This window comes from Gobio gobio, assembly GCF_949357685.1.
Source record: "Gobio gobio genome assembly, chromosome: 22".
Lineage (NCBI taxonomy): Eukaryota > Metazoa > Chordata > Actinopteri > Cypriniformes > Gobionidae > Gobio > Gobio gobio.
Window position 1 is genome coordinate 47,733,098 of NC_137118.1, and position 27,491 is coordinate 47,760,588.

The window sequence follows — 27,491 nt, forward strand, 5'->3', positions numbered from 1 at the left end:
TTTATGTGATAGATTGTTAGTTAAGGGTGTCTAATTGGTCATACACGAGTTTGAAATAGGCCTGGTCACATAAGTGCCTCATTGTTCTTCTAAAACAGGACAATAGTGGTTCATTTATACACCTGAAGAGTTTTACAATGGATAAGGAGTGTTCAAATTCATAAAAAAGTTATAAGATATCCGAAGAGTTTGTTTTACTGACCTGATTAGATAATTAAACCAATTTCTACGATGAATATCCAGTCAAACTTCGTTGTCGCGTGTCTGACAGAAATGGCGCGAATTACTGTGGCTATACGAGCAATGGAGGTCGACGTCCGCACCTGGCGGCCATCTTGTCACAGTCAGCTCGCTCACTCATAACATTGCGTTTTAATGGTGCATGTCCTTTTTAAATAACCATAACTTGCTCAATTTTCCACCGATTTTCAAACTGTTTGGTTTGTTATAAACGTCAGAGCTGTAGTTATGACACTTCATAGCCTACTTAAGAATACTTATTCATAATTTGTTCACGCATCCATAATTATGGCCACGTTAAAAAAAACGTTTGTAAGAAACCAAACCATTTGTAAATCCGTCCAGATTTCAGCGAGTATTTGTGTTCAGATCACTCACCTTACATCAGGAACCAGAGCCCGCCAGAACGCTTGCCTGTGACAAGATGGCCGCCGGTGATGACGTTAGAGACCCCGCCGTAAGACATCTAGCCTTTATTATGTATATAGTTAAAACTAACCTAGGCTACCCAAAATTAACCAGGAAGCACGTTCATTAGAACCAGGTGTGTTAATTAGGACTAAGGTCCAGCTTAAGTACCGTTTCACGACTCAACTTGAATTCATCAGTTCCATAATGTAGAGAAATCTCTTCAGATCTATGCGAATTATTTCGTGAAAAGAAATTCATTTATTGAGTATTTTACCTTCATGAAAGAGTCTTGTAGTCCAGCCACTTGTAGATCGACAAATATTTCGTAATGGCGCGTTAAATCACAACATGAATATTAATATAAACATAGAGATAAGGGAGTAATATTTTAATACAGATTATATTCATACTAATTAGCAAAATCCATAAATTAACCACTAAATTGAAAAATAAATATCTTGTGCCGTTAACATTTGGAGAAACGCATAGGATTGTATCGTTATATTCGAGTCAATGCAAAATATTTTAACACATAAATGCAAATATAATACAGTGAGATGAAGATGCCAGTCATGTGATGTCAGGGCATGTATCATTTTATATATTGTGGTGGAACGTTTAAAAAATAAGTCCCAAAAACGGCATCATCCAAATTATTTTTAGTTTTTGTGATTATCGTCTTGATGTGACCCTGGAGCACAAAACCAGTCATAAGAGATGTGTAGATCATCTTCAGATGAATAATAATCATCATTGATGTGTGGTTTGTTCAATATTTGAAAATCTGGAATCTGAAGGTGCAAAAAATCTCCTTTAAAGTCCTCAGCAATGCATATTACTACTAATAATACATTTATGATATATTTACGGCTGGAATATCTTCATGGAACATGATCTTAATATCCTGATGATTTTCGGCATAAAGAAAAATTTATAATTTTGACCCATAATGTATTGTTGGCTATTGCCACAGATATCAACCGTTTACTCACAAATAGTTTTTGATTGCTGTGTTATGTCTTTATATTAGAATCTGAGTGCGATTCTGCTTTGAAACGCATGTGTGTGAAAATGAATAAATGCAATATGAAATACACAAGACTCCAAAATCAATTTAATATCTTACTGTATTTGATAAACTGCTAAAAGTACGAGCTATTCGAGGAAACCCTCACTCCCAAAAGTATTAGTTGGTCACCTGATGTTACTCCTGACATGATTGTCTAAAGGTCAGCGTATGGCATCTCAGCAGAAGAAAAACACGAGCTCTAATTAATACTGACATCTCGTTTCTCCATCATGTCCATATGGCTTTCACATCAAAACTCGTATCAACACATGACATTATTCAGTGTAAGATCATCATGGCGTGCGCTCTGAACAACATCCACTGCTAATGCATCAGTTTCCTGTTAAAGGTGTCATTACGAGCCCTTGCGACCTTTAAGCAGTAAACCAATCAGAACGAAGGACAAACATCGAGTGTCGAGTCCAGAAACGTGTCCGTGTCTGTAAAACAGGTGCAGAGTATTTTATTCACAGAGAAAGAAACATACAAGAAAAGAAAATAAAGCTGATGTATGACTGACTGTGATGGCGCGCGCGCGAGAAACTTGCTAATTAAAAACGATCGATTAGCCTGAAGCGCTAAAGAAAAGGGATGTTTTATGTACACGCAACATCCAAACCGCTTGAACACCGCGACACGTGATTGGTCGAAAGTTCCGGCGAATGCCTGGGAATCCCAGCATGCACCATCTTTCTCATGCAAAACGTCTGGTTACTGTAACACGGTCTGCTGGGGTCGAAGATGTTGATGAAAACAAGAAAGCAACACAGGCAATAACAAAATAAGCGAATCAATGCATAAGCCTCCGTGTGGCGTTGACCTCTGACCCCGGGGTCTCAGTCCAGGGGCGTGGGGTCGGCGATGGGCATGGTGTGCAGAACCTCGTCCAGCAGCTGAAGGGCCCGGTGAAGGTGGATCTCGATCCAGCAGGGCGTCTCTTTAATGCTCTGACGCGGGTAATCCGGACCCCAGCCCTTCACGAAACTCATGCGGAGGATGCAGAGCCGGCGGAGATCATCCACACCAATCCCAGCGGCCGCAGACAAGCCTAAGGAGATCATTAACCGGGTCAGAACCAGTGTCGGGGAAACATTACAAGTGACTCGAGTTACGTAATAATATCACTTTTCCAAGTAACTAGTAAAGTAACGCATTACTTTTCAAATTTACAACAAAATATCTGAGTTACTCCGAGTCAACACAATCCTGGGTTATCTTGATCCACATTTCACACTCATTTACCTGGGGTTAAAGGGTTAGTTCACCCAAAAATGTAAATTGTGTCATTAATTCCTCACCCTCATGTGGTTGGACACCCGTCAGACCTCCGTTCATCTTCAGACACAAATGAAGATATTTTAGTGTAAAGCTGATGCTGAGAAAGGCTTCAGATAGGCCTCCATTGGCATTCAGTACATTTACACTCACAAGACCCATAAAAGGCACTAAAAACGCCGTTACAAAGTCCATCTCACCACAGTGACTCTACAATAATTTTACGATGCGACGACAATAGTTTTAGTGCGCAAAAAAAATCTAAATAACACCTTTATCCAGCTTGTTCTTGTCTTCCGTGTGTGTCTCCGCGACGCATGCGTGAGAATATGAGCAGATCCGGCGTTCGGACACATGACCCAGAAGAGATTTGTTTACAAGCAGAGGAAGACGCGCGTGTCTCAGCTGTTGAATTCTACACTGATCGTGCTTTAGGTCTCGGCGTAGTTCTCAAAATGGGGTTAAAGTGGCATTTCATGGATTCCCGAACGCCGGATCTGCTCATATTCTCACGCATGCGTCGTGGAGACACACACGGAAGACAAGAACAAGTTGGATAAAGGTGTTATTTTGATTTTTTTTTGCACACAAAAACTATTGTCGTCGCATCGTAAAATTATTGTAGAGTCACTGTGGTGAGATGGACTTTGTAACGGCGTTTTTAGTGCCTTTTATGGGTCTTGTGAGTGTAAATGTACTGAATGCCAATGGAGGCCTATCTGAAGCCTTTCTCAGCATCAACTTTACACTAAAATATCTTCATTTGTGTCTGAAGATGAACGGAGGTCTGACGGGTGTCCAACCACATGAGGCTCAGTCATTAATGACACAATTTACATTTTTGGGTGAACTAACCCTTTAACCATTAATCCTGGGTATTCATAAGAGGACATGTCACCCTGTACATTCATAAACCCTGGGTTAATGTTCTTATTAGCATATTTGCTGTGTGCGTATCACTGATTGGACGAGAGCATCAGCATGTGACCTCTTTACCAGTGTTAGGGGTAACATTAAAAGTAACTTGAGTTACGTAATATCACTTTTTCCAAGTAACTAGTAAAGTAACGCATTACTTTTGAAAATTACAACAAAATATCTGAGTTACTTTTTCACATTAGTTTGACTGACAGCTCTCCTGTCCTCATGTTGAGTTAGTGCAGAGGTGTGTGTGTGTGTGTGTGCGTGTGTGTGTGTGTGTGTGTGTGTGTGTGTGTGTACATGATGGTTATTGTAGTTCTAGACTAAAATCGGCAGAAAAATACAAAGAAAACCGGTTCCGATTTATGGCCGGTCAACCAGTGCATCCCTAATTAAAATTACAACTTTTATAAAAAGTATTTATTTACTGAATTCAATTGGTCCAGCCCTCTTCACCCGCCCCAGTTTCTCATCCGGCCCCTTAGGAACATAAAATGAATGGCCCACCCCTGCTTTAGGCGCTCTGAGAGACGAAAGGATGGCGTTTGGGAAGGTTAACGTTAGTTCTGGAGTGTGTGCAGGAGACTCACTGATGGCAGGGGCGATGCCGCCCACAGATCCGGGGCCGGGGATGTTTCCCGCCACTGCTGCCGCTTGAGCCGCCGCTGCCGCCTGAGCCGTCGCCGCCTGCTGCTGCATCTGCCTGTGGCACTGACGCAAGTCAAACACCTGCACACACACACACACACACACACACACACACACACACACACACACACCGCATCAATGCAGCCGCAAATACAACTACATGAGTCAGTGCTGTTTGTGTCTAAAATGTAACGTAATATTAGCTAGGCTAATTGTTTATTGGCCAGGTGATGTTTGTAAATGAGTTTACCTGGATAAATAAAGGTTAAATAAATAACACAATATTGAACTATAAATTCAATGTAACATTAGCCATCGTGATAATATTCAGCAAAACAGCTCCAGTAGTCGTGATATTAAAGGATGATCACTCCATCTCATCAGATGTTCATGTGTTTCTCTCTTCAGTTTTTGAGGGATTTCTCTGCACATAATGGACTTCAATGGGAACCTTTAATGTGAGATGGCGGCCCAGTGGGTTAAACCATGACACTGACACACAGAAGGTTGATGGTCACCACCAGTGTCCTGGAGCAAGGCACTTTACTCCATGATGCTCCAGTCCCTGTAATAAGGCCACTGTAAGTCGCTTTGGATAAAAGCGTCTGCCAAATGCATGAATGTAAATGAACCAACGGCTGAAGGTCCAAATCACTGCAGTTTCAGAGGCTCTGACCAATCACAGAGGAGGAATAGAGTCTGATCTAGAGGAACCATCAACACATTTACAACACACACATTTATATACTTTAACCTCAGATGTTGTTCTTCTTCACGGTGTATGATGTCATCACGTTGGAAAGGTCATGTGACGTAGGTGGAAGTGCCGAAAAACTCCATCTCATGTTCTCCTCCAACTTTAAAATTGTCCGTCATCGTTGTTTCACCTTTATTTGTGTAAAGGGCGTTTGATTTAGTCTCTGCACGTTCGTTTTAACACTGGGTCGGCACTTCCACCTGCGTCATGTGACCTTTCTGAAGTGATGATGTCATACGCCATAAAGAAGAACAACACTGAAGTCACACATCTGAGGTTAAAGTGTATAAATGTGTGTGTGTGTTGTAAATGTGTTGATGGTTCCTCTAGATCAGACTCTATTCCTCGTCTGTGATTGGTCAGAGCCTCTGAAACTGCAGTGATTTGGACCTTCAGCCGTTGGTTCCCATTGAAGTCCATTATGAGCAGAAAAATCCCTCAAAAACTGAACACATGAACATCTGATGAGATGGAGATGGAAACTATCAGGAGATGCTCATCTTGAAGTCAACTCATCCTTTAATATCACGACTACAGGAGCTGTTTTGCTGAATATTATCACGATTTCTAATGTTACATTGAATTTATAGTTCAATATTTTTTTATTTATTTAACCTTTATTTATCCAGGTAAACTGTTTGAGAGTGTGTGTAACCGCAGGCGGTTACCAAATGTGAAACTGCATCCAATGTGTGTTTTGTTGGCAATCGGCAAGTAAGTGCATATAATGTGAACAACACCAACGTATAGTGTGTGTGTGTGTGTGTGTGTGTGTGTGTGTGTGTGTGTGTGTGTGTGTGTGTGTGTGTGTTCTCCTCCATGAGCTCGGCTGTGTTCAGAAAGAATCAGTACAGTGTTTCTGTCTTTTATAAATATGATAAACTAAAGACTCTAGAGAGATATGAAGGATCAACACTACTCTATAGATACTCAAGATTAACACTAGACTGTGTGTGTGTGTGTGTGTGTGTGTGTGTGTGTGTGTGTGTGTGTGTGTGTGTGTGTGTGTGTGTGTGTGTGTGTGGGCATGTTTTTGTGAAATATCAGGACACAAATGTGTATAATGACATGGGTATGACACAGGTATTACAAAAAGAGGGTGAAATATGAGGACTTTTTTTTCACAGAAAGTGAACTGCACAGTCTCCTGTGTGTGTGTGTGTGTGTGTGTGTGTGTGTGTGTGTGTGTGTGTGTGTGTGTGTGTGTGTGTGTGTGTGTGTGTGTGTGTGTGTGATGGGTAGGTTTAGGGGCAGTGTGTGTGTGTGATGGGTAGGTTTAGGGGCAGTGTGTGTGTGTGCGTGTGTGTGTGTGTGTGTGTGTGTGTGTGATGGGTAGGTTTAGGGGCAGTGTGTGTGTGTGTGTGTGTGTGCGTGTGTGTGTGATGGGTAGGTTTAGGGGCAGTGTGTGTGTGTGCGTGTGTGTGTGTGTGTGTGTGTGTGTGATGGGTAGGTTTAGGGGCAGTGTGTGTGTGTGTGTGTGTGTGTGTGTGTGTGTGTGTGTGTGTGTGTGTGTGTGTGTGTGTGTGTGTGTGTGTGCGTGTGTGTGTGCGTGTGTGTGTGATGGGTAGGTTTAGGGGCAGTGTGTGTGTGTGTGTGTGTGTGTGTGTGTGTGTGTGTGTGTGTGTATGATGACCCTTTAAAGGTTTAACCCAGACGTTTCTCTGACCTTGATGTATGCGCTGGGGTAAATCTTATGAACAGCATCTCCAGGAGCGCGGCCGGCCTCCCGATCCAAGTAGTAGCTCTGCACAAACACGGCGTGATCGCTGAGACAGCGCACCCACACGTCCCCTTCACCCTTACACTCCAGCTGGACGCCTTTCCCGATGTGCAGCCTGAAAACAGGCACGAACCAATCAGATCAGCCCGAGCAACACACAGGTCCGGGATTGCGTTCGCGGCCCTACCTCGCCCTCTCGATGGCCTCGGTTCTGTGGACGTTGCTGAGCTGGCCGAGGCAGAACCGATCTCCTCCGGACGGGTCCACATATCCATCCACAGTCACCACCGGGCAGGACGAGGGCACTTTAAAGGTCTCGCCCACCTGAACGTCCATCTCGAAATAAGCAATGGAGCACCAGTACTCAGGAGCTGCTCGAGACGAGAGGATCATTACATCACCTGAGGACTGGGGTTCGGTACCGCTCACATTTTAACCAGAGAAGGACAGTAACAAATAGGGTTGGGAACCGAGAACCGGTTCTTATGCAGAACCGAAACTGATTTTTGAAAAACACCAGAACGGATAACAGAAACTAAGTGTTCTGGTGCAATTTGTGTGCGAAGCGCTGGAAGCGTATCCTTTAAAAGGGTTAGTTCACCCAAAAATGTAAATTGTGTCATTAATGACTGAGCCTCATGTGGTTGGACACCCGTCAGACCTCCGTTCATCTTCAGACACAAATGAAGATATTTTAGTGTAAATCTGATGCTCTGAAAGGCCTCCATTGGCTCAACTTTACACTCTCAAGACCCTTAAAAGACACTAAAGACTAAAGTTACAAACCAGGGCTCTGAACCGGTTCAAGGAACGAAAACGAAAACCGGAAACGAACAAAATTTTAAGAGGAACAAAAACGAAATCAAAATCAATTTGAATCGTTCTGAACAGAAACGTTAATTTGAAATGACCATTAATCGGTTAATAACGTTATTTTATCGTTCTTTTAATATTTTCATTTGGCAGTGCCCAATCATGAATAGAGTAGTTCAGCATGTGCTGTGACGGATCAAGCGTGAGTGAAATGCCCGCGCACCGTCATCTGTGAATCTACCGTCAGTGTGAGCGCGCACCATCATCTGTGAATCTACCGTCAGTGTGAGCGCGCACCGTCATCTGTGAATCTACCGTCAGTGTGAGCGCGCACCGTCATCTGTGAATCTACCGTCAGTGTGAGCGCGCACAGTCATCTGTGAATCTACCGTCAGTGTGAGCGCGCACCATCATCTGTGAATCTACCGTCAGTGTGAGCGCGCACCGTCATCTGTGAATCTACCGTCAGTGTGAGCGCGCACCGTCATCTGTGAATCTACCGTCAGTGTGAGCGCGCACCATCATCTGTGAATCTACCGTCAGTGTGAGCGCGCACCGTCATCTGTGAATCTACCGTCAGTGTGAGCGCGCACCATCATCTGTGAATCTACCGTCAGTGTGAGCGCGCACCGTCATCTGTGAATCTACCGTCAGTGTGAGCGCGCACCGTCATCTGTGAATCTACCGTCAGTGTGAGCGCGCACAGTCATCTGTGAATCTACCGTCAGTGTGAGCGCGCACCATCATCTGTGAATCTACCGTCAGTGTGAGCGCGCACCGTCATCTGTGAATCTACCGTCAGTGTGAGCGCGCACCGTCATCTGTGAATCTACCGTCAGTGTGAGCGCGCACCATCATCTGTGAATCTACCGTCAGTGTGAGCGCGCACCGTCATCTGTGAATCTACCGTCAGTGTGAGCGCGCACCGTCATCTGTGAATCTACCGTCAGTGTGAGCGCGCACCATCATCTGTGAATCTACCGTCAGTGTGAGCACGCACCATCATCTGTGAATCTACCGTCAGTGTGAGCGCGCACCATCATCTGTGAATCTACCGTCAGTGTGAGCGCGCACCGTCATCTGTGAATCTACCGTCAGTGTGAGCGCGCACCGTCATCTGTGAATCTACCGTCAGTGTGAGCGCGCACCGTCATCTGTGAATCTACCGTCAGTGTGAGCGCGCACCGTCATCTGTGAATCTACCGTCAGTGTGAGCGCGCACCATCATCTGTGAATCTACCGTCAGTGTGAGCGCGCACCATCATCTGTGAATCTACCGTCAGTGTGAGCGCGCACCATCATCTGTGAATCTACCGTCAGTGTGAGCGCGCACCATCATCTGTGAATCTACCGTCAGTGTGAGCGCGCACCATCATCTGTGAATCTACCGTCAGTGTGAGCGCGCACCGTCATCTGTGAATCTACCGTCAGTGTGAGCGCGCACCGTCATCTGTGAATCTACCGTCAGTGTGAGCGCGCACCGTCATCTGTGAATCTACCGTCAGTGTGAGCGCGCACCGTCATCTGTGAATCTACCGTCAGTGTGAGCGCGCACCATCATCTGTGAATCTACCGTCAGTGTGAGCGCGCACCGTCATCTGTGAATCTACCGTCAGTGTGAGCGCGCACCGTCATCTGTGAATCAATCGTCAGTGTGAGCGCGCACCGTCATCTGTGAATCTACCGTCAGTGTGAGCGCGCACCATCATCTGTGAATCTACCGTCAGTGTGAGCGCATTTACACGCCTCAAGTACATTTCTTTCCCCGCTGAGGTCATCAATGAAAGCGCAGGTATTGGAGGACATTCTTTTCGTACGTTTAAATAAGCAGTGCGGACTTTAAGCTCAAATAGACTGATTTAGGCTAGTTTGTGGAATCCGTTTAAGCCTATCCAAGTAACGTTAGGCTATAGCATCTATCAAACATTTGTCCTATAGTCTTTCAGATTGCTAATACAGGACAGGTCAATGTTTTCTATAGACGGTTGATGCTTCTATTAAATGGTGTTATATTGCATTAAATGATCAAGCTTTATTAGCTGACTGAGTTTGATTATGGGATGCAAGGACGTGTTGCGCAGTGTTTGCTTTGAAATTAGCAGTTGACGGTGCATTAAAAGAGCAATGGTTATCCAGTTTATTTATTCTTTATTCATACATTTTTAAAAACAAGTCGTGTTGAAAAAAAGTTATGTACAAAGAATGTTATCACTCTTCTGAAAATAATTAGGCATAAGAGGCCACTTTCAATTGTCTAACGCTCCATTAAAACAGGGCAATATTTGTCCCGCTGTTTATGCTTTGTAATTAATTCATGTATTTCTGTTGTGGTTTTAAAAATGTTATGAAATAAATATTCAAGTTTAATTACCATGCATTATATTATTATTGAGTGAAAAATAAGTCTATTTATACATATTTGTTTAAAGTATAGGCTAAATTAAAATAACGTTATTAACCGGTATTTTTTCAAATCAAACTGTTTTCGGAACAGTAATGTTTAATGAGGAACGCAAAAACGGAAACGTTAAAATATCGATTCTGCTCGGAGTGAACTGATTGATATTTATTTCCATTTTTAAGCCCTGTTACAAAGTCCATCTCACTACAGCGGCTCTACAATAACTTTATAAAGACGAGAATAGTTTTTGTGCGCAAAAAAACCCCTAAATAACGACTTATATAATGAAGACGATTTCAAAACACGGCATCATGAAGCTTCAGAGCGTTATGAATCAGTGAGTCGATTCAGCGGTTCTGAGCGTTATGAATCAGTGAGTCGAATCAGCGGTTCAGAGCGTTATGAATCAGTGTGTCGATTCAGCGGTTCACAGCGTTATGAATCAGTGAGTCGATTCAGCAGTTCAGAGCATTATGAATCAATGAGTCGATTCAGCGGTTCAGAGTGTTATGAATCAGTGAGTCGATTCAGCGGTTCAGAGCATTATGAATCAGTGAGTCGATTCAGCGGTTCAGAGCATTATGAATCAGTGAGTCGATTCAGCGGTTCGGAGCGTTATGAATCAGTGAGTCGATTCAGCGGTTTGACACACGATCCGAATCATGAATCGACTGATTCATAGCGCTTCGAAGCTTCATGATGCCGTGTTTTGAAATCGTCATCACTATATAAGTCGTTATTTAGGGTTTTTTTGCGCACAAAAACTATTCTCGTCTTCATAAAGTTATTGTAGAGCCGCTGTAGTGAGATGGACTTTGTAACTTTAGTCTTTAGTGTCTTTTAAGGGTCTTGAGAGTGTAAAGTTGAGCCAATGGAGGCCTTTCAGAGCATCAGATTTACACTAAAATATCTTCATTTGTGTCTGAAGATGAACGGAGGTCTGACGGGTGTCCAACCACATGAGGCTCAGTCATTAATCACACAATTTACATTTTTGGGTGAACTAACCCTTTAAGTACACTTTTTGAGTATCTGTACTTCACTGAAGTATTATTTTAAGGGAAACTTTGACTTTAACTTCACTACATTTGAAAGACAAATATCGTACTTTTTACTCCCCTACATTTCTATCAAGGTCCTCGAAGTCAAAAGTCGTTTCTGTAGCAGCTTTGCAAGTCAGTGGATGATTTTTCTTCTTCTTTAAAAGTTTTTTTTTTGTTGCAAAATGTAAATGTCTGGGAGAAAGAGAAGCGCAGACGTATGGATGAATCTGATAAAGCCTGATGAAAGAGCTCAGTTCAGTCTGGTTTTTGTGTCTCTCAGATGCCAGAGCACGAGCACTGAATAGAGCTTTCTTTTGTGTTTTTTTCACACTTAAACAGACAAATACACACAAAATGTCAATTTTCATTTTGGAAAGTATTCACGTAAACAAAGTTGATTATGTCTTAAGTGAACGTAAACAGTTGGGGGAATATCGGATGTGTATCAGTGTGTAGGATTTGTGCATTCTGTCTTAAAGTGACAGCAGCTTTGTAAAAAGCTTTGTAATTTTTAAGTATTTAAATGAGTTCAAGGTGGTCGTATGAAGCATCACTGACTGGCTTAAACCACCATGGCATAGCGTGCATTTATACAACAATGATAAAATAATAAAATAATGCATTGACAAAAAAAAGGACATTTACTTTTGATACTTAAGTAAAAGTACAGAAGTACTTGCTTTTAAAAGTACTTAAGTAAAAATAGTTTTTAACAACTTTCACTTGTAACAGAGTAATATTTGACCAGTAGTATTTTTACTTTCACTCGAGTAATGGAGTTGTGCACTTTGTCCACCTCTGATTTTAACCGGTATCGGTACCTTTTTTCGGTACTTTAGGGATTTACATCAATAACTATAAATAACCTGTAAGTCATTTATAAAAGTGTTATTGACATTATGCCAGAGCTGCCCTGCTCTCTGTCTGCCTTTGTCTGTGATGTTTGATTACTGTAATATTTACTAGATAGTCGGCTACTAGCTACTTCAATTTAATTAATCAAAACAACCATATTATTTTTTTCTTTTTATTATCATTTCTATGAAAAGATTTCCCACAAATGATGTGTTGTGTATTTTCTGGTAATCAAATGAAGACATAATTTATCTTTTAATTTAATTAAACTTTTTTTTTTTCAAACAAAGCTGCACAACTGAGCTTTATACGGTTAAAATTAAAACATTAAAACAGAATTTTTTTTATTTATTACTTAAAAAATAAAGTTTTGATTATTATTATTACATCTGTGTTAGTATTATTAATTGAGACGTATCTAAATTCTACTGTACAACAGTGATGTATTTGTCAAGATAAAGCGGACTTTATTTTGACCGTTCCTTATATATAAAAATAAATCTCTTTTTCTTCACAACTGGTTTGATAAAAATATATTTTTAGTCAGTCAGCTTTTAGATGATCGTGGTGTCCTTTTCACTTATGAACAATTTATGCAAGAATTCTCTTTCCCAGTCCCCCCAAGAGAATATGCCTTTGTGTTTGGTGCAATTCCCGACTGGATCATACCTTTAGTAAAGTCTGGCCCTAAAGGTTCTTCAGACTCTCCTCTTGAAGACAACACAAACTTATTTGTTGACCAAAGTCTTTTTAATACCATGTCAAACAAAGACATTCGTTCAGTTATTAATAGATCTCAGATTTCTTAACCTGCTTGTGTGAGTTTTTGGAATATAACTTATTTAGTGATTTAGAATGGGAAGAGTTTTGGCTTCTTCGACAAAATTTTTTCTTATCAAATAAAGTTGTTGAAGTTTCTATTAAAATTATCCATAACTGTTATCCGATAAATCATAAACTTGCTAAATTTAACAGTAGTATTTCACCCAATTGCTCTTTTTGCCTTCAGTATGAAGAGACTATTAATCACTTGTTTTGGGATTGTACTTACTGTAAAGTCTTCTGGATTGATTTTTCAAATTTTGTTAAAGAATATTTATATCCAAACTTCTGTATAACCCCCAAAATTGTGTTTTTTTGGTTATTCTTTGAAGTTAGACCCTTCTCATTGTAAATTTATTATTAATTTATTGCTTTACTGTGCTAAATTTTACATTCATAAGTGTAAATTTTCAAAAAAAAACTCCCTACTTTTTTATTTTCAGGAAAGATTTTGATATGTATTTAAAATTGTTAAGAAATTCTGATAATTCTATTGCATGTAAGACTCTTTCATGGTGTAAATTATTTAAGCTAGCTTAATTTGCTTTATTGTTTGTAACCCTCATTGTTCTTTGTAATTGTTCTCTTGCATATTAAAAAAAACAAAAAAACAAATATTGACCGTTCCTTTGAGTTTCTGTGTTTATGACGGTAGTTTTTCTCAAATGAAGCGGTAAAATGCTCATAAAGTGACTCAGTGGCTCTGGAGATGACGTTCATGTCCTCATATGAGACGACAGAGATGGAAACACGCAACCTTCATAGTGATAGTGAGCGCGATAGCGTGTGTGTGTGTGTGTGTGTGTGTGTGTGTGTGTGTGTGTGTGTGTGTGTGTGTGTGTGTGTGTGGTAAACCGCGCTTCTACGGCATTCAATCGCACAGAGACACATGATTCATATTTAAATGGTCTTTTTGTGGTTTAATATTCACAGACACTCGTCTATATCACCAGATGTGTCTCAGGTACCGAAATTTGGTACCGATTGATTTAATGTGAATCTGTACTCAGTAGTATTGACGTAATTCGGTCGGTGCCCTTAAAAGTACAGAGTTCGGTCCCCAACCCTAGTGGTGAGGACTGGGATAAGATCATGACCGAGGGAAACTCTTACCGGGATGGTTGGATATCGGCGGCTGAAATGCGATTTCGTTGTGAACGGGCCCTGAGGAGAGAAGAGAGATTATGAGAGACTGCGACTGAAATACACGTTTCCATCATAAGTGATGCACAAAACCAGTCATAAGAGATGTGTAGATCATCTTCAGATGAATAATAATCATCACTGATGTGTGGTTTGTCCAATATTTGAAAATCTGAGGGTGCAAAAAACTCTAAGCAAGTTGTCCTTGGCAATGCATATTACAACTAATAATACATTTATGATATATTTACGGCTGGAATATCTTCATGAAACATGATCTTAAAGGGATAGTTCACCCAAAAATAAAAATTAGCCCATGATTTACTCTCCCTCAAGTCATCTGAAGTGTGTGTGACATTCTTCTCTCAGACGAATAAAATCTGAGTTATATTACAAAAGTCCAGGCTAATCCAAGCATTAGAATAGCAGTAGATGCTCTGTTTTTAAAGTCCATAAAAAGTGCATCTGTCCATCATATAACTGCTCCACACGACTCTGGGGTGTTAATAAAGGCCTTCTGAAGCGAATCGGCGCGTTTGTGTAAGAAAAATATCCATATTTAAACATGTATTTAATTTTTTCTATGGCTCTGCATCAGCCGCGCCATCACTTCCGGCGAATAAGGTCAAAATACCGGCGCGATCATAGATATATACATAGATTCCTCATTAGTGCCTGCGGATCGGTCGAATGAGGCATCTACGTATATATATCTATGATCACGCCAGTATTTTGACCTTATTCGCCGGAAGTTATGGGAATACTAGATGACATTCGTCTGATAAGAGGTAAAAAAACAACAAATACTGTTGGGTTTCTCGCAGAAACTGATGGTTTGGTGTCTTCAGACATTAATGTGTCGCCACGAGCCGCAGGTTTAATAAGGATTCGTATGTGTGTGTGTTTTTACTCTCATTGCTCTCATACTCTAAAATATCCCCATTGACATCATTATAGACTATCACACTGTTAAACATCTGCATTTGTGTTCGACTGAAGAAACAAACACACCTACATCTCTGATGCCCTGGGGCTGAGCATCTCGTTTCTGGGTGAACTATCCCTTTAATATCCTGATGATTTTTGGCATAAAAGAAAAATGGATAACTTTGACCCATATGATGTGTTGTTGGCTATTGCCACAGAGATACCCGTGAGACTCATGACTGGTTGTGTGTGTGTGTGTGTGTGTGTGTGTGTGTGTGTGTGTGTGTGTGTGTGTGTGTGTGTGTGTGTGTGTGTGTGTGTGTGTGCCGCTCACAGTAGTGTGCCGGATGAGCCATGGGCGGGTGATGCTGAAGATGGCCGTTCGGATGAGGAACGCTGGGCGTGAAGTTGCTGTTCCTCGTCCAGGTGGAGGTGGCATCTGCGGACAGAAGAAGAGAGAGCGCACAGGTGACATGAAGCAGACGGACTCGTGTGTGTGTGTGTGTGTGTGTGTGTGTGTGTGTGTGTGTGTGTGTGTGTGTGTGTGTGTGTGTGTGTGTGTGTGTGTGTGTGTGTGTGTGTGTGTGGAGATGCTGAAAAGCTTTCGGACTCGGGGATCTGCGGGCTTTTGAAACCAAATGTAAGGCTTTTTAAGACCTGCACAAATGAAATGAACACCATGTTGAGGAGGGCAATGCTTATGATGACCATAAAAACAATGATTTAAACAACTTTACAGTTCAAATAATTAGGGCTGTCAAAAGATTAATCGCATCCAAAATAAAAGTTTGTGTTTACATAATATATATGTGTGTGTACTCTGTTAATTATTATTTATATATAAATACACACACAAGCATGTATATATTTAAGAAATATTTGCATGTATATACTGTATATACATTTATATAATCTATAATATATATAAATATAAATGTTTTATATATCAAATTAAAATAATTCTTAAATATATACATGCTTGTGTGTGTATTTATATATACAGAGTACACACACACATTATGTAAACACAAACTTTTATTTTGGATGCGATTAATCGCGATTAATCTTTTGACAGCCCTACAAATAATACAAAAATAAAATGATAAACCTCACATTTCAGCCTTTAAATCATTATATACACTACCGTTTTTCAGATGTAATGTTTCTGAAAGAGTCTCTTCTGCTCAAGGACGCGTTTATTAGATCATAAATCCAGTTAAGCAGTGAAATATTACTCCAGTGTAAAGCAGCTGTACTTTTATCAAGGACTGATTAAAGCTGCACTATGTAAGTTTTCCGTCCACTAGAGGTCGCCTGTTCAAAATAAAGGCGTAGTTTGATGACGTCCCGTTTGAGCGCAGACTCTTGGGTCATGTGATCTTCAGCTCGCAGCCGGTGGCAGGGATGGAGATTAGCACCCGTTACCAGCCAGATGCGGGTGATGTTGTGTTGTGGCGGGTAAACTCGCTTCACCTTCCGGCCACTGTGGCGGGTAAATAAAAATAGCACAGCTACAGTTTCAGCTGGACGGCGGACACTTTTAGAGCAGGCACACCTTCAAAAAAAAAGTGGCTTTACAAATCAAATTCACAATAAGTAGTAGAGAAGCTAATTTGCGCGTGGTTGCGTTTTAGCGGCTTTATTGCCACACACACACTGCTTCTAAAGGTATAGGCCTATTGTTTTTTTAAATGGATAATATATTTATATAATCCATACATTATCAGAGCTTGGCAGACAGAATTATTATATATTTTTAGACAGGTTAATTAATAGATTATAGCCTAATTAATGTTATTATTAATGTAAATCATACATAATAAATAATCCTGCCATATAAAATAATATTTAGATAAAAATGGGACAAATAATTACATAATAATATAGTCATAATTTAAGTAAATTAATAAATTAAACAGTTTAAGAGTTCTTTAGAAATAAATTAAATAATCAAATGTAAAATAATATAAAATTGTCATGAATGGGTGTCCCTTATTTTGCCACACTGAAGGTGGCAACCCTAGTATGTCGTCAACACACTTCAGAAGATCCAAAACTAAACCTAAAACTGGAAGCCATAAAAGAGCACGAATCCTCCATTAATCTGCCCGACTCATTTAATGAAATGATATCAGTTCATGGTGTGTGTGTGTGTATAAGAGAGAAAGAGAAAATGTCAGTATATCATTGAGACTTGAGATTAAATAAACTGCTGAAGTATTGTAGAGCTTGTAGTATTAATTTTCACATGCAGTTACACATTATCGGTTAAAAACAAGAGTGGCTGGTAAAAACATTGAGTGGCTGGTAGATTTTGAAATCCACCAGCTAAAAAGTTAATTTCCATCCCCTGCCAGTGGGAAAGAATGGGGACAGGACTCGGGCAGAACTCATGTTGATGGTGTGATTATTAGCGTTACTGTATTGAAGCAGAGCAGGGCCTGTTCCATGATAGTAGTTTAACAAACTCAGGGTTACAGGATTAGTTTCGAGTTGACAAAACCAAACCAATCTATTCAGGCTTTGTTGGTCCCATGAGGCTGATCATCAGCTTTCTGTCAACTCAGGCTTTGATCCGGAGTTTAGGAGCTGTGACATCAGCAGTGAACAGCCAATCACACGCTGTGGATCAATGACACTGAGATTCACTTCTCGCGAGGGAAGCAGTGAGATTCACTTCACTCTTCTGCAGAATATACATGATTGAAAATTAAAACAAATTTATACAGGAAGAAGAAAAGAGCTGTCTATGAAAGTGGACAACTTAAAAAAAAATCTTACTTACCGGTAGTCAGTGCAAGTAAAAGTTGTGAAGTTAGTTTAGTTGATATATAGAGAGAATTGAACATTTAAACTCACATGTAGTCATTTGTATAGCTTTATTTATTGATTTTAAAGCTTATTTGTATGACCCTTTATATAGGCTATTTATATTAATTTTAACTATGTGTCTATTAATGATTGATTAACTAAAATTATACATGTGCAATTGATTAAGGGTATAATAATTACTTAAATGATATCTAAGTCATTCAAAATTATTATTATAATAAATAAGCATTGTTAAAAGCCAGAGGCTTAAGTCTTTAATAGCCATTTGCTATGTAGTGACCTGTAATTTGGAGAAGAAAAAGGGGCGTGGCTTCATTGCATCAGAGGTGTGTCACTTTGCTCACAGCTGATTGGTCTAATTTCATTTTGAGATCTCTTATCCAGAACATAACCTGCCCTGGAGCAGCTTAGCCTTGGAGCATAAGTTACTATGGAGATGAACACTGCTAAAAGCCAAACCACTTTAAAGGGGCTATATGCGTTTTTCTGAAATTTAAACTCGCGACTGACACCTGTGGCCAAAAAACAGAACTGCTCTCATTTTCTGCTCGCTCTCGCAGCGGTGGTGACGTCACATCCGCAGACAGCGCGGGAAAAGACGACCCGCCAGAAAATAGGAAAAATAGGATACAGGCTTATAGGTGCACCCACTGAGCGGACACGGTGTCAGTATGCTCATCAGGAGATGTTTGAGTTATAAATGGTAAAATAAAAAGGCTATTGTTACGTTTATTTTGGGGAAAAAGTTGCATATAGCCCCTTTAATGGCACCTTAAACCCAGGATTGGCACAAACTAAGCTTAAACATATCTGGCTAGCAGCTAAACCGGCTTCATGGTACAGGCCCCAGGACGAGTGTTGCGGAGCGATTGTTAATCAGATGAACGCAACACACGCCTCGCGAGCAGCGGGACTTTTATTATGCCACAGTCGCCACTTCCGCTCATGAGTGTGTGTAACGCAGCTCTGTTGATCATATGACACACACCTGAGTGTGTTGATGATGGGATGGCGTTACTCTGTGTGTTCTCTCGCCGCTGCTATGACACTTGTTCACTGCAGTGAGAGGAAAGCGTTTCTGCAGAATAAAACCGCACACTAACGCGGATATGATGTCATCGACAGGCCACGCCCTCACCCGTCCCGGTTCCTCGGGTAAAAGAGCATCTCACCATTTACAAATAGCTGGAAACATTTGGGATATTGTAAGTAAAATATATAACACTGGCCTAGTGGTTTCTGGATATTTACTGAAAAAATCTTACATAGTGCAGCTTTAATATAAAAAAGCGACCAAATTGTAAGTCAGAGCAACCAGTGGGGAGAACGAGTCGAGAGCCCTGGAGGGATAGTTTGACTGTAAACTGCTTAGGGATGGGCGATACGGACCATTTATAACATTTATCAAATAAATAACAACAAAGAATACGTTTACATGTAGCACGTAAATCCATGTGGTGACTTTCTCTCTCGCTCTTTCTCTGTGAGTGTGTGAGAAGCATCTATTGCGTCAAATACACTCTGCATTCATTGAGATGAACTGAAATCGTGTGCTTTACGGATCACTTGACAAAGAGCGAATCTCTCAAGCGCTCAGCGAGTGAATATATCTGCAGGGCTCTACGCTAACATTTTTCTTTCTTAAAACGAGGCGTTGTACGCTCCATATATGGAGATTTCGGGAGGAGACAGGGTGGAAATGCAGGAACGCACAATCTTCTGCTGGCTGTGATTTATAAAGGGATTTTTGCGAAGGTTCTGACGTACACACAGTTCTATAAATCAGGGCCCGTATTCATAAAGAATCTTAATGCAAAGAGCAGCTCCTAGTGACAAAATTCTAAGAAAATTCTTAGAAATGTGGGCGTTTACTCTTAAAATCAACTAAAAAATCCTAGTAAAGAAAAAAGTAATTCAGAAAGCATCTTAACCCTTAAAAGAGTTCTTAAGGTCAAATTTGTTAGGAGCACGGACGAGGACTTTTAAGAGGCTTAAGAGTTTCTTTAGCAGCGGAGAAAATGGCAGAAAGACGAAGAAATGTGTTGCAGACGATGGAGGACAGTGACTTAAGACGCTATAGATTAGATTGTGTTTGTTGCATTAAATCCAACTTTCAAACCACCAATTAAATAGACATGCCAGCAATCAGTGTGATTGGAAAGAGTTGAACAAAGTTTATAATTCTAAGCCAATCAAATACCTTATAGGAAATTAACAGCATGGTAAATAATAAAAGGATTTATATTCAATTCAAATTTATTTGTAAAGTGCTTTTCACGATACATATCGTTTGTATACATATATATATATATAATGTGTGAGTGAATGAGAGAGAACGGTAAAATAGGACAATTTGCGCTTGTAATTTCAAAGTGAAGGCTTAGAATAGACCCTATACTTAAAAGCGCACCTTTTTGGACAACCAACCAATCACAGTCTTCAAAAGACGGTGTCATACGTAGTAACGGAGTCAGCCATTCACTAAGATAAAAGTTCTCAGAGTTGCTCTCAGATCGGTCCCGAATAGCTCTTAAGCTAAGACTCCAACGTAAAAGTTTTTAAGCTAAATTAGGAGTTTTCTGAGAGGACTCTAGAATCTTTATGAATACGGGCCCAGATTTTTTTTGTGCGTACGCAAAATCTAGCTTTTGTGCGTGAACACTTTTAGGATGAAATCTACGGAAAGTTTTATAAATGAGACCCTTGATCTGTGTGTACAGGTTCAGATTGTGGTTCAGCCCCTTGTTTAACGATAAACTCTGCAGTTTCCGCCACAGTTGTTTTCGCTCTGAGCTGCGAATGGGTCGCGTCATCACCCAGGCTTTATCGTTATCATCGCGGGAAGACTAATTCCTATCATGGGGAGAATTTTTAACGAACGAGAAGGTATCGCCCATCCCTACAACTGCTCTGCATAAGCCATATCACGTTCCCCGTCCCCAAATGATAAGACTTTTCTTACACTTTTCTGACCTTAAAGGGCTAGTTCAGCCAAAAATGTAAATTGTGTCATTAATGACTGAGCCTCATGTGGTTGGACACCCGTCAGACCTCCGTTCATCTTCAGACACAAATGAAGATATTTTAGTGTAAATCTGATGCTCTGAAAGGCCTCCATTGGCTCAACTTTACACTCTCCAGACCCTTAAAAGACACTAAAGACTAAAGTTACAAAGTCCATCTCACTACAGCGGCTCTACAATAACTTTATGAAGACCAGAATAGTTTCTGTGCGCAAAAAAACCCTAAATAACGACTTATATAGTGATGACGATTTCAAAACACGGCCTCATGAAGCTTCGAAGCGTTATGAGTCAGTGAGTCGATTCAGCGGTTCAGAGCGTTATGAATCACTGAGTCGATTCAGCGAATCAGAGCGTTATGAATCAGTGAGTCGATTCAGCGGATCAGAGCGTTATGAATCAGTGAGTCGATTCAGCGGTTCAGAGCGTTATGAATCAGTGAGTCGAATCATGATTCGGATCGCGTGTCAAACTGCTGAAATTTGGCGATCCAAACCGCTGAATCGACTCACTGATTCATAACGCTCTGAACCGCTGAATCGACTCACTGATTCATAACGCTTCGAAGCTTCATGAGGCCGTGTTTTGAAATCGTCATCACTATATAAGTCGTTATTTAGGGTTTTTTTGCGCACAGAAACTATTCTCGTCTTCATAAAGTTATTGTAGAGCCGCTGTAGTGAGATGGACTTTGTAACTTTAGTCTTTAGTGTCTTTTAAGGGTCTTGAGAGTGTAAAGTTGAGCCAATGGAGGCCTTTCAGAGCATCAGATTTACACTAAAATATCTTCATTTGTGTCTGAAGATGAACGGAGGTCTGACGGGTGTCCAACCACATGAGGCTCAGTCATTAATGACACAATCTACATTTTTGGGTGAACTAACCCCTTGAAAGAGCTCAGACTGGAGTAAGAGTTTTAGGAGCCCTATGATGGCTTACTGTGATGGTATGTGGAGGTCTGGGCCGCTGGGAAGCCATTCAGCTGTGAGCCCTGCCCTGGGACTGACCCAATCTGATGACCCTCACTGCTATGGCTTCCTGTCAGAACACTAGTGGGCTGAGCTGGGGAGAGAGGCGGCATGCACACATCAACACACACACACACACACCATCAAACACACATCAACACACACACACACACACACACCATCAAACACAAGGACTGGGCGGCAGGACCACAGTACAGGCGGGTGTAACCATACCCATGTCACGATTCGATACATATCACGATACGGTATTATCGCGGTACACCATGACATAAGGTCAAAAATGCTTAAAGGGTTAGTTCAGCCAAAACTGTAAATTGTGTCATTAATGACTGAGCCTCATGTGGTTGGACACCCGTCAGACCTCCGTTCATCTTCAGACACAAATGAAGATATTTTAGTGTAAATCTGATGCTCTGAAAGGCCTCCATTGGCTCAACTTTACACTCTCAAGACCCTTAAAAGACACTAAAGACTAAAGTTACAAAGTCCATCTCACTACAGCGGCTCTACAATAACTTTATGAAGACGAGAATAGTTTCTGTGCGCAAAAAACCCTAAATAACGACTTATATAGTGATGACGATTTCAAAACACGGCATCATGAAGCTTCGAAGCGTTATGAATCAGTGAGTCGAATCAGCGGTTCAGAGTGTTATGAATCAGTGAGTCGAATCAGCGGTTCAGAGCGTTATGAATCAGTGAGTCGATTCAGCGGTTCAGAGCGTTATGAATCAGTGAGTCGAATGATGATTCGGATCGCGTGTCAAACCACCAAACTGCTGAAATTTGGCGATTCAAACCGCTGAATCGACTCAGTGATTCATAACGCTCTGAACCGCTGAATCGACTCACTGATTCATAACGCTTCGAAGCTTCATGGGGCCGTGTTTTGAAATCGTCATCACTATATAAGTCGTTATTTAGGGTTTTTTTGCGCACAGAAACTATTCTCGTCTTCATAAAGTTATTGTAGAGCCGCTGTAGTGAGATGGACTTTGTAACTTTAGTCTTTAGTGTCTTTTAAGGGTCTTGAGAGTGTAAAGTGCATTGAGCCTGACGGGTGTCGAACGACATGAGGGTCAGTAATTAATGACAGAATTTTCATTTTTGGGTGAATTAACCCTTTAATTTGGTGTTACACTGGGGTGGATGTGAACAGGCGTGGAGGTGGTGCTGTAATGCACAGGACAAAGACACCAGAATAAAAACCGGCATGATTCATATATTCAGAATGATTTAAGACGAATATGCTTGCACTCGGTTATATACCCTCTGTCTAAACTCTTCTACCATGTTCACCGGGAACTTTACCTGCACGTTTATTTCGGCCCTTGGTTTGTTTTTATATTCTCTACCAATGTTTACTGATGTTTGTATCTTGTATCTGTGTGTGTCGTAGACACTGTGTTGTGTGTGTATTTTAAACTTTACCAGTATCGGTATTCTAGCTTGATAGTGAGTACTAAAAGACATCTTATTTGTTTATATTCATAATGATAAAGTTAGATTTTTTATTACATGTGATTCTGACATGATGTCACTACAGATAGATATAGACTAGATATATTTAAAATAATGTCGGCCACTTTTACTGGCAACATTAGACATTTGGCATCAGCTCCTGCCATCCAATAATCTTTGATACTTCTGATATGAAACGCTCAGCTTTCAAGTTCTCTCAGTTTTATCACTAAATTCTAGAGCGGGGTAAAAAAATATAGATTTCTCGATTTTGAACCGATTCTAATGTTTCCGCACCGACGTTGATTCTTAAATCCCAAGAATCGATGAGTCGATGAATGAACGGATCATTGTAGCTCCTCCCATCAATAAATCACAATGAGCGTTTGATATGAAACGGTCTCAGATTTCAAATTACGTCCATTTTATTATGAAATCCAAAAACATAAAGACGGTTTTGTGTGGTGAGATCGCTCTGGAGCCGCTCAAGAGAAGATGAACGGATCTTCTCCTCCGCTTTAATACCAGTTACAGCACCAAATAAACACCAGTGAGCGTCTGAAAGTGTGTTAGAGGCCGAATCCGTATCATGTGATCAGTGTTTCAACCACACATTTACCTCAGAAAAACCACATCCAGTGTCCATAAACTCACTCTCAGCAGAAACATCAACTCTAGAGACGAGCGTTATGATTAATATATGACCCATATATCATATTCATTCCTTATATACAATTTGTATATACAGCTCAGAAGAGACGACTCGACGCCAGCGCTGTTATGGCCGAAATTAATACATGATTAATTAACTTTTTTCTTTAACATTCTCTTTCTAACATTTTTCAGTGTACATTTATGAAATGCACTTTCTGTAAAGCTGCTTTGAAACAATGTGTATTGTGAAAAGCGCTATACAAATAAATTTGAATTGAATTGAATTATTAAATATTTAATAATTTTGTTCAGTAAAAATGTAATTTCGGTGCATCACTAATAATACAGTGGTATGCCTTCAATGCAATGTCAATCTGCCAAATGCAGAAATGTTTCTTTGTCGTTCTCATGTGTATATAACGCAGTGTGTGTGTGTGTGTGTGTGTGTGTGTGTGTGTGTGTGTGTGTGTGTGTGTGTGTGTGTGGTCGTAGCGCCCAGCCCTGTTCAACACCACTGAAGAATGAGACGCCTACACACACGAGAAAGCTTTTCAGCATGGCCTATGAGGAGCTGTGAGCGTACTTGTGGATCCGGCGGCGATGCTGGAGAAGGCGGAGCTGGAGGCGGCGCTGCTGCCCTCTGGTGGCGGGAGCATGGCGGGCGTGGGGAAGGGCTCCGGGGCCACTGGGCGCGAGGGAGGGTGCTGAATCGTCTGCATGTGGCCCTCCGTGCTGGGCAGAGACTGAGATTCATAATCATATTCATCCTTCACCATCAGCCCGGATGGACCTAAAGCAGTCATATAGAGAAACACGTTACAGATAGGGCTGAAAACTGCATCGCGATATACGCCTTTCATTTCGGTCGATATCGATAATTATTGATATTTTTATGACCTATTTGAAATAAGGACCAGGAGAAAAATAATTTACATTTAAACACTTTTATTTTAAACCTTCCTCTGATTATAATCCCCTCAGTTATAAAGGCAGAAATGTCAACGCAACCATGGAAACACTCAAATAATTAAAATATAAACACAAGTCTAAAATCAGAATAAACACTTAATTATTTCTCACATTAGGGTGCAGTGCCTCTGTTATTTCTCTGTAACTGTTAGCGTTTAGATGCTTTGTCATAAGGCACTGATGCAGAGTAACATTACCTCTCCGTGTAGTTTCAAAGGCTGAATCCGAAATCACCCCCTATACCCTACATAGGGCACTATACCCTTAAATCACCCCCTATACCCTACATAGGGCACTATACCCTTAAATCACCCCCTATACCCTACATAGGGCACTATACCCTTAAATCACCCCCTATACCCTACATAGGGCACTATACCCTTAAATCGCCCCCTATACCCTACATAGGGCACTATACCCTTAAATCGCCCCCTATACCCTACATAGGGCACTATACCCTTAAATCACCCCCTATACCCTACATAGGGCACTATACCCTTAAATCGCCCCCTATACCCCACTATACCCTTAAATCGCCCCCTATACCCTACATAGGGCACTATACCCTTAAATCGCCCCCTATACCCTACATAGGGCACTATACCCTTAAATCGCCCCCTATACCCTACATAGGGCACTATACCCTTAAATCACCCCCTATACCCTACATAGGGCACTATACCCTTAAATCACCCCCTATACCCTACATAGGGCACTATACCCTTAAATCGCCCCCTATACCCTTCATAGGGCACTATACCCTTAAATCACCCCCTATACCCTACATAGGGCACTATACCCTTAAATCGCCCCCTATACCCTACATAGGGCACTATACCCTTAAATCGCCCTCTATACCCTACATAGGGCACTATACCCTTAAATCGCCCCCTATACCCTTCATAGGGCACTATACCCTTAAATCACCCCCTATACCCTACATAGGGCACTATACCCTTAAATCGCCCCCTATACCCTTCATAGGGCACTATACCCTTAAATCACCCCCTATACCCTACATAGGGCACTATACCCTTAAATCGCCCCCTATACCCTACATAGGGCACTATACCCTTAAATCGCCCCCTATACCCTACATAGGGCACTATACCCTTAAATCGCCCCCTATACCCTACATAGGGCACTATACCCTTAAATCGCCCCCTATACCCTACATAGGGCACTATACCCTTAAATCACCCCCTATACCCTACATAGGGTACTATACCCTTAAATCGCCCCCTATACCCTACATAGGGCACTATACCCTTAAATCGCCCCCTATACCCTACATAGGGCACTATACCCTTAAATCACCCCCTATACCCTACATAGGGCACTATACCCTTAAATCGCCCCCTATACCCTACATAGGGCACTATACCCTTAAATCGCCCCCTATACCCTACATAGGGCACTATACCCTTAAATCACCCCCTATACCCTACATAGGGCACTATACCCTTAAATCGCCCCCTATACCCTACATAGGGCACTATACCCTTAAATCGCCCCCTATACCCTACATAGGGCACTATACCCTTAAATCGCCCCCTATACCCTACATAGGGCACTATACCCTTAAATCGCCCCCTATACCCTACATAGGGCACTATACCCTTAAATCGCCCCCTATACCCTACATAGGGCACTATACCCTTAAATCGCCCCCTATACCCTACATAGGGCACTATACCCTTAAATCGCCTCCTATACCCTACATAGGGCACTATACCCTTAAATCGCCCCCTATACCCTACATAGGGCACTATACCCTTAAATCGCCCCCTATACCCTACATAGGGCACTATACCCTTAAATCGCCCCCTATACCCTACATAGGGCACTATACCCTTAAATCGCCCCCTATACCCTACATAGGGCACTATATCCTTAAATCGCCCCCTATACCCTATATAGGGCACTATACCCTTAAATCGCCCCCTATACCCTAAATAGGGCACTATACCCTTAAAGCGCCCCCTATACCCTTCATAGGGCACTATACCCTTAAATCGCCCCCTATACCCTACATAGGGCACTATACCCTTAAATCGCCCCCTATACCCTACATAGGGCACTATACCCTTAAATCACCCCCTATACCCTACATAGGGCACTATACCCTTAAATCACCCCCTATACCCTACATAGGGCACTACACCCTTAAATCGCCTAATATACCCTACATAGGGCACTACACCCTTAAATCGCCTAATATACCCTACATAGGGCACTATTGAGGGCACAGCCATTTGTAGAGGCTAGGGATGCACCGATATGATTTTTTGGGGCCGATACCGATTTTAACTAAAACAATTATTGGCCGATACCGATATTTGTCACTTGCCCTCTTATTTGAAATTTTGTCATTTAAAATAGTGTTTTTAAAGTAAAAAAAACAACAACATTAACTTATAGCCTACTATCTAGTTTATTGCTGCATTATCAAATAATTTCTAATGAACATACACTGGATCCTTTTAACATTCACCAGGCCAACATAAATATATTATAT

General features: G+C 41.1%; 1 protein-coding gene across 2 annotated transcripts in view; it reads right to left on the minus strand.

Annotated features, from left to right (window-relative positions):
• Positions 1–892: 892 nt before the first annotated feature.
• smad4a (SMAD family member 4a) overlaps positions 893–27,491 on the minus strand; it is a 40,009-nt gene continuing 13,410 nt past the window's right edge. Inside the window, exons 5-12 of one of the 2 annotated variants that reach the window (XM_079803829.1) lie at positions 24,588–24,794; positions 21,840–21,962; positions 15,380–15,484; positions 14,089–14,139; positions 7,229–7,412; positions 6,988–7,156; positions 4,507–4,645; positions 899–2,768 (exon numbers count right to left, since the gene is read on the minus strand). In XM_079803829.1, the coding sequence (XP_079659955.1) occupies positions 2,557–2,768; positions 4,507–4,645; positions 6,988–7,156; positions 7,229–7,412; positions 14,089–14,139; positions 15,380–15,484; positions 21,840–21,962; positions 24,588–24,794 (1,190 nt within the window). In that variant the 3' untranslated portion in view covers positions 899–2,556. Of the gene's footprint in view, positions 2,769–4,506; positions 4,646–6,987; positions 7,157–7,228; positions 7,413–14,088; positions 14,140–15,379; positions 15,485–21,839; positions 21,963–24,587; positions 24,795–27,491 lie in introns of both variants that reach the window. The other variant, XM_079803830.1, reaches the window with a different exon arrangement.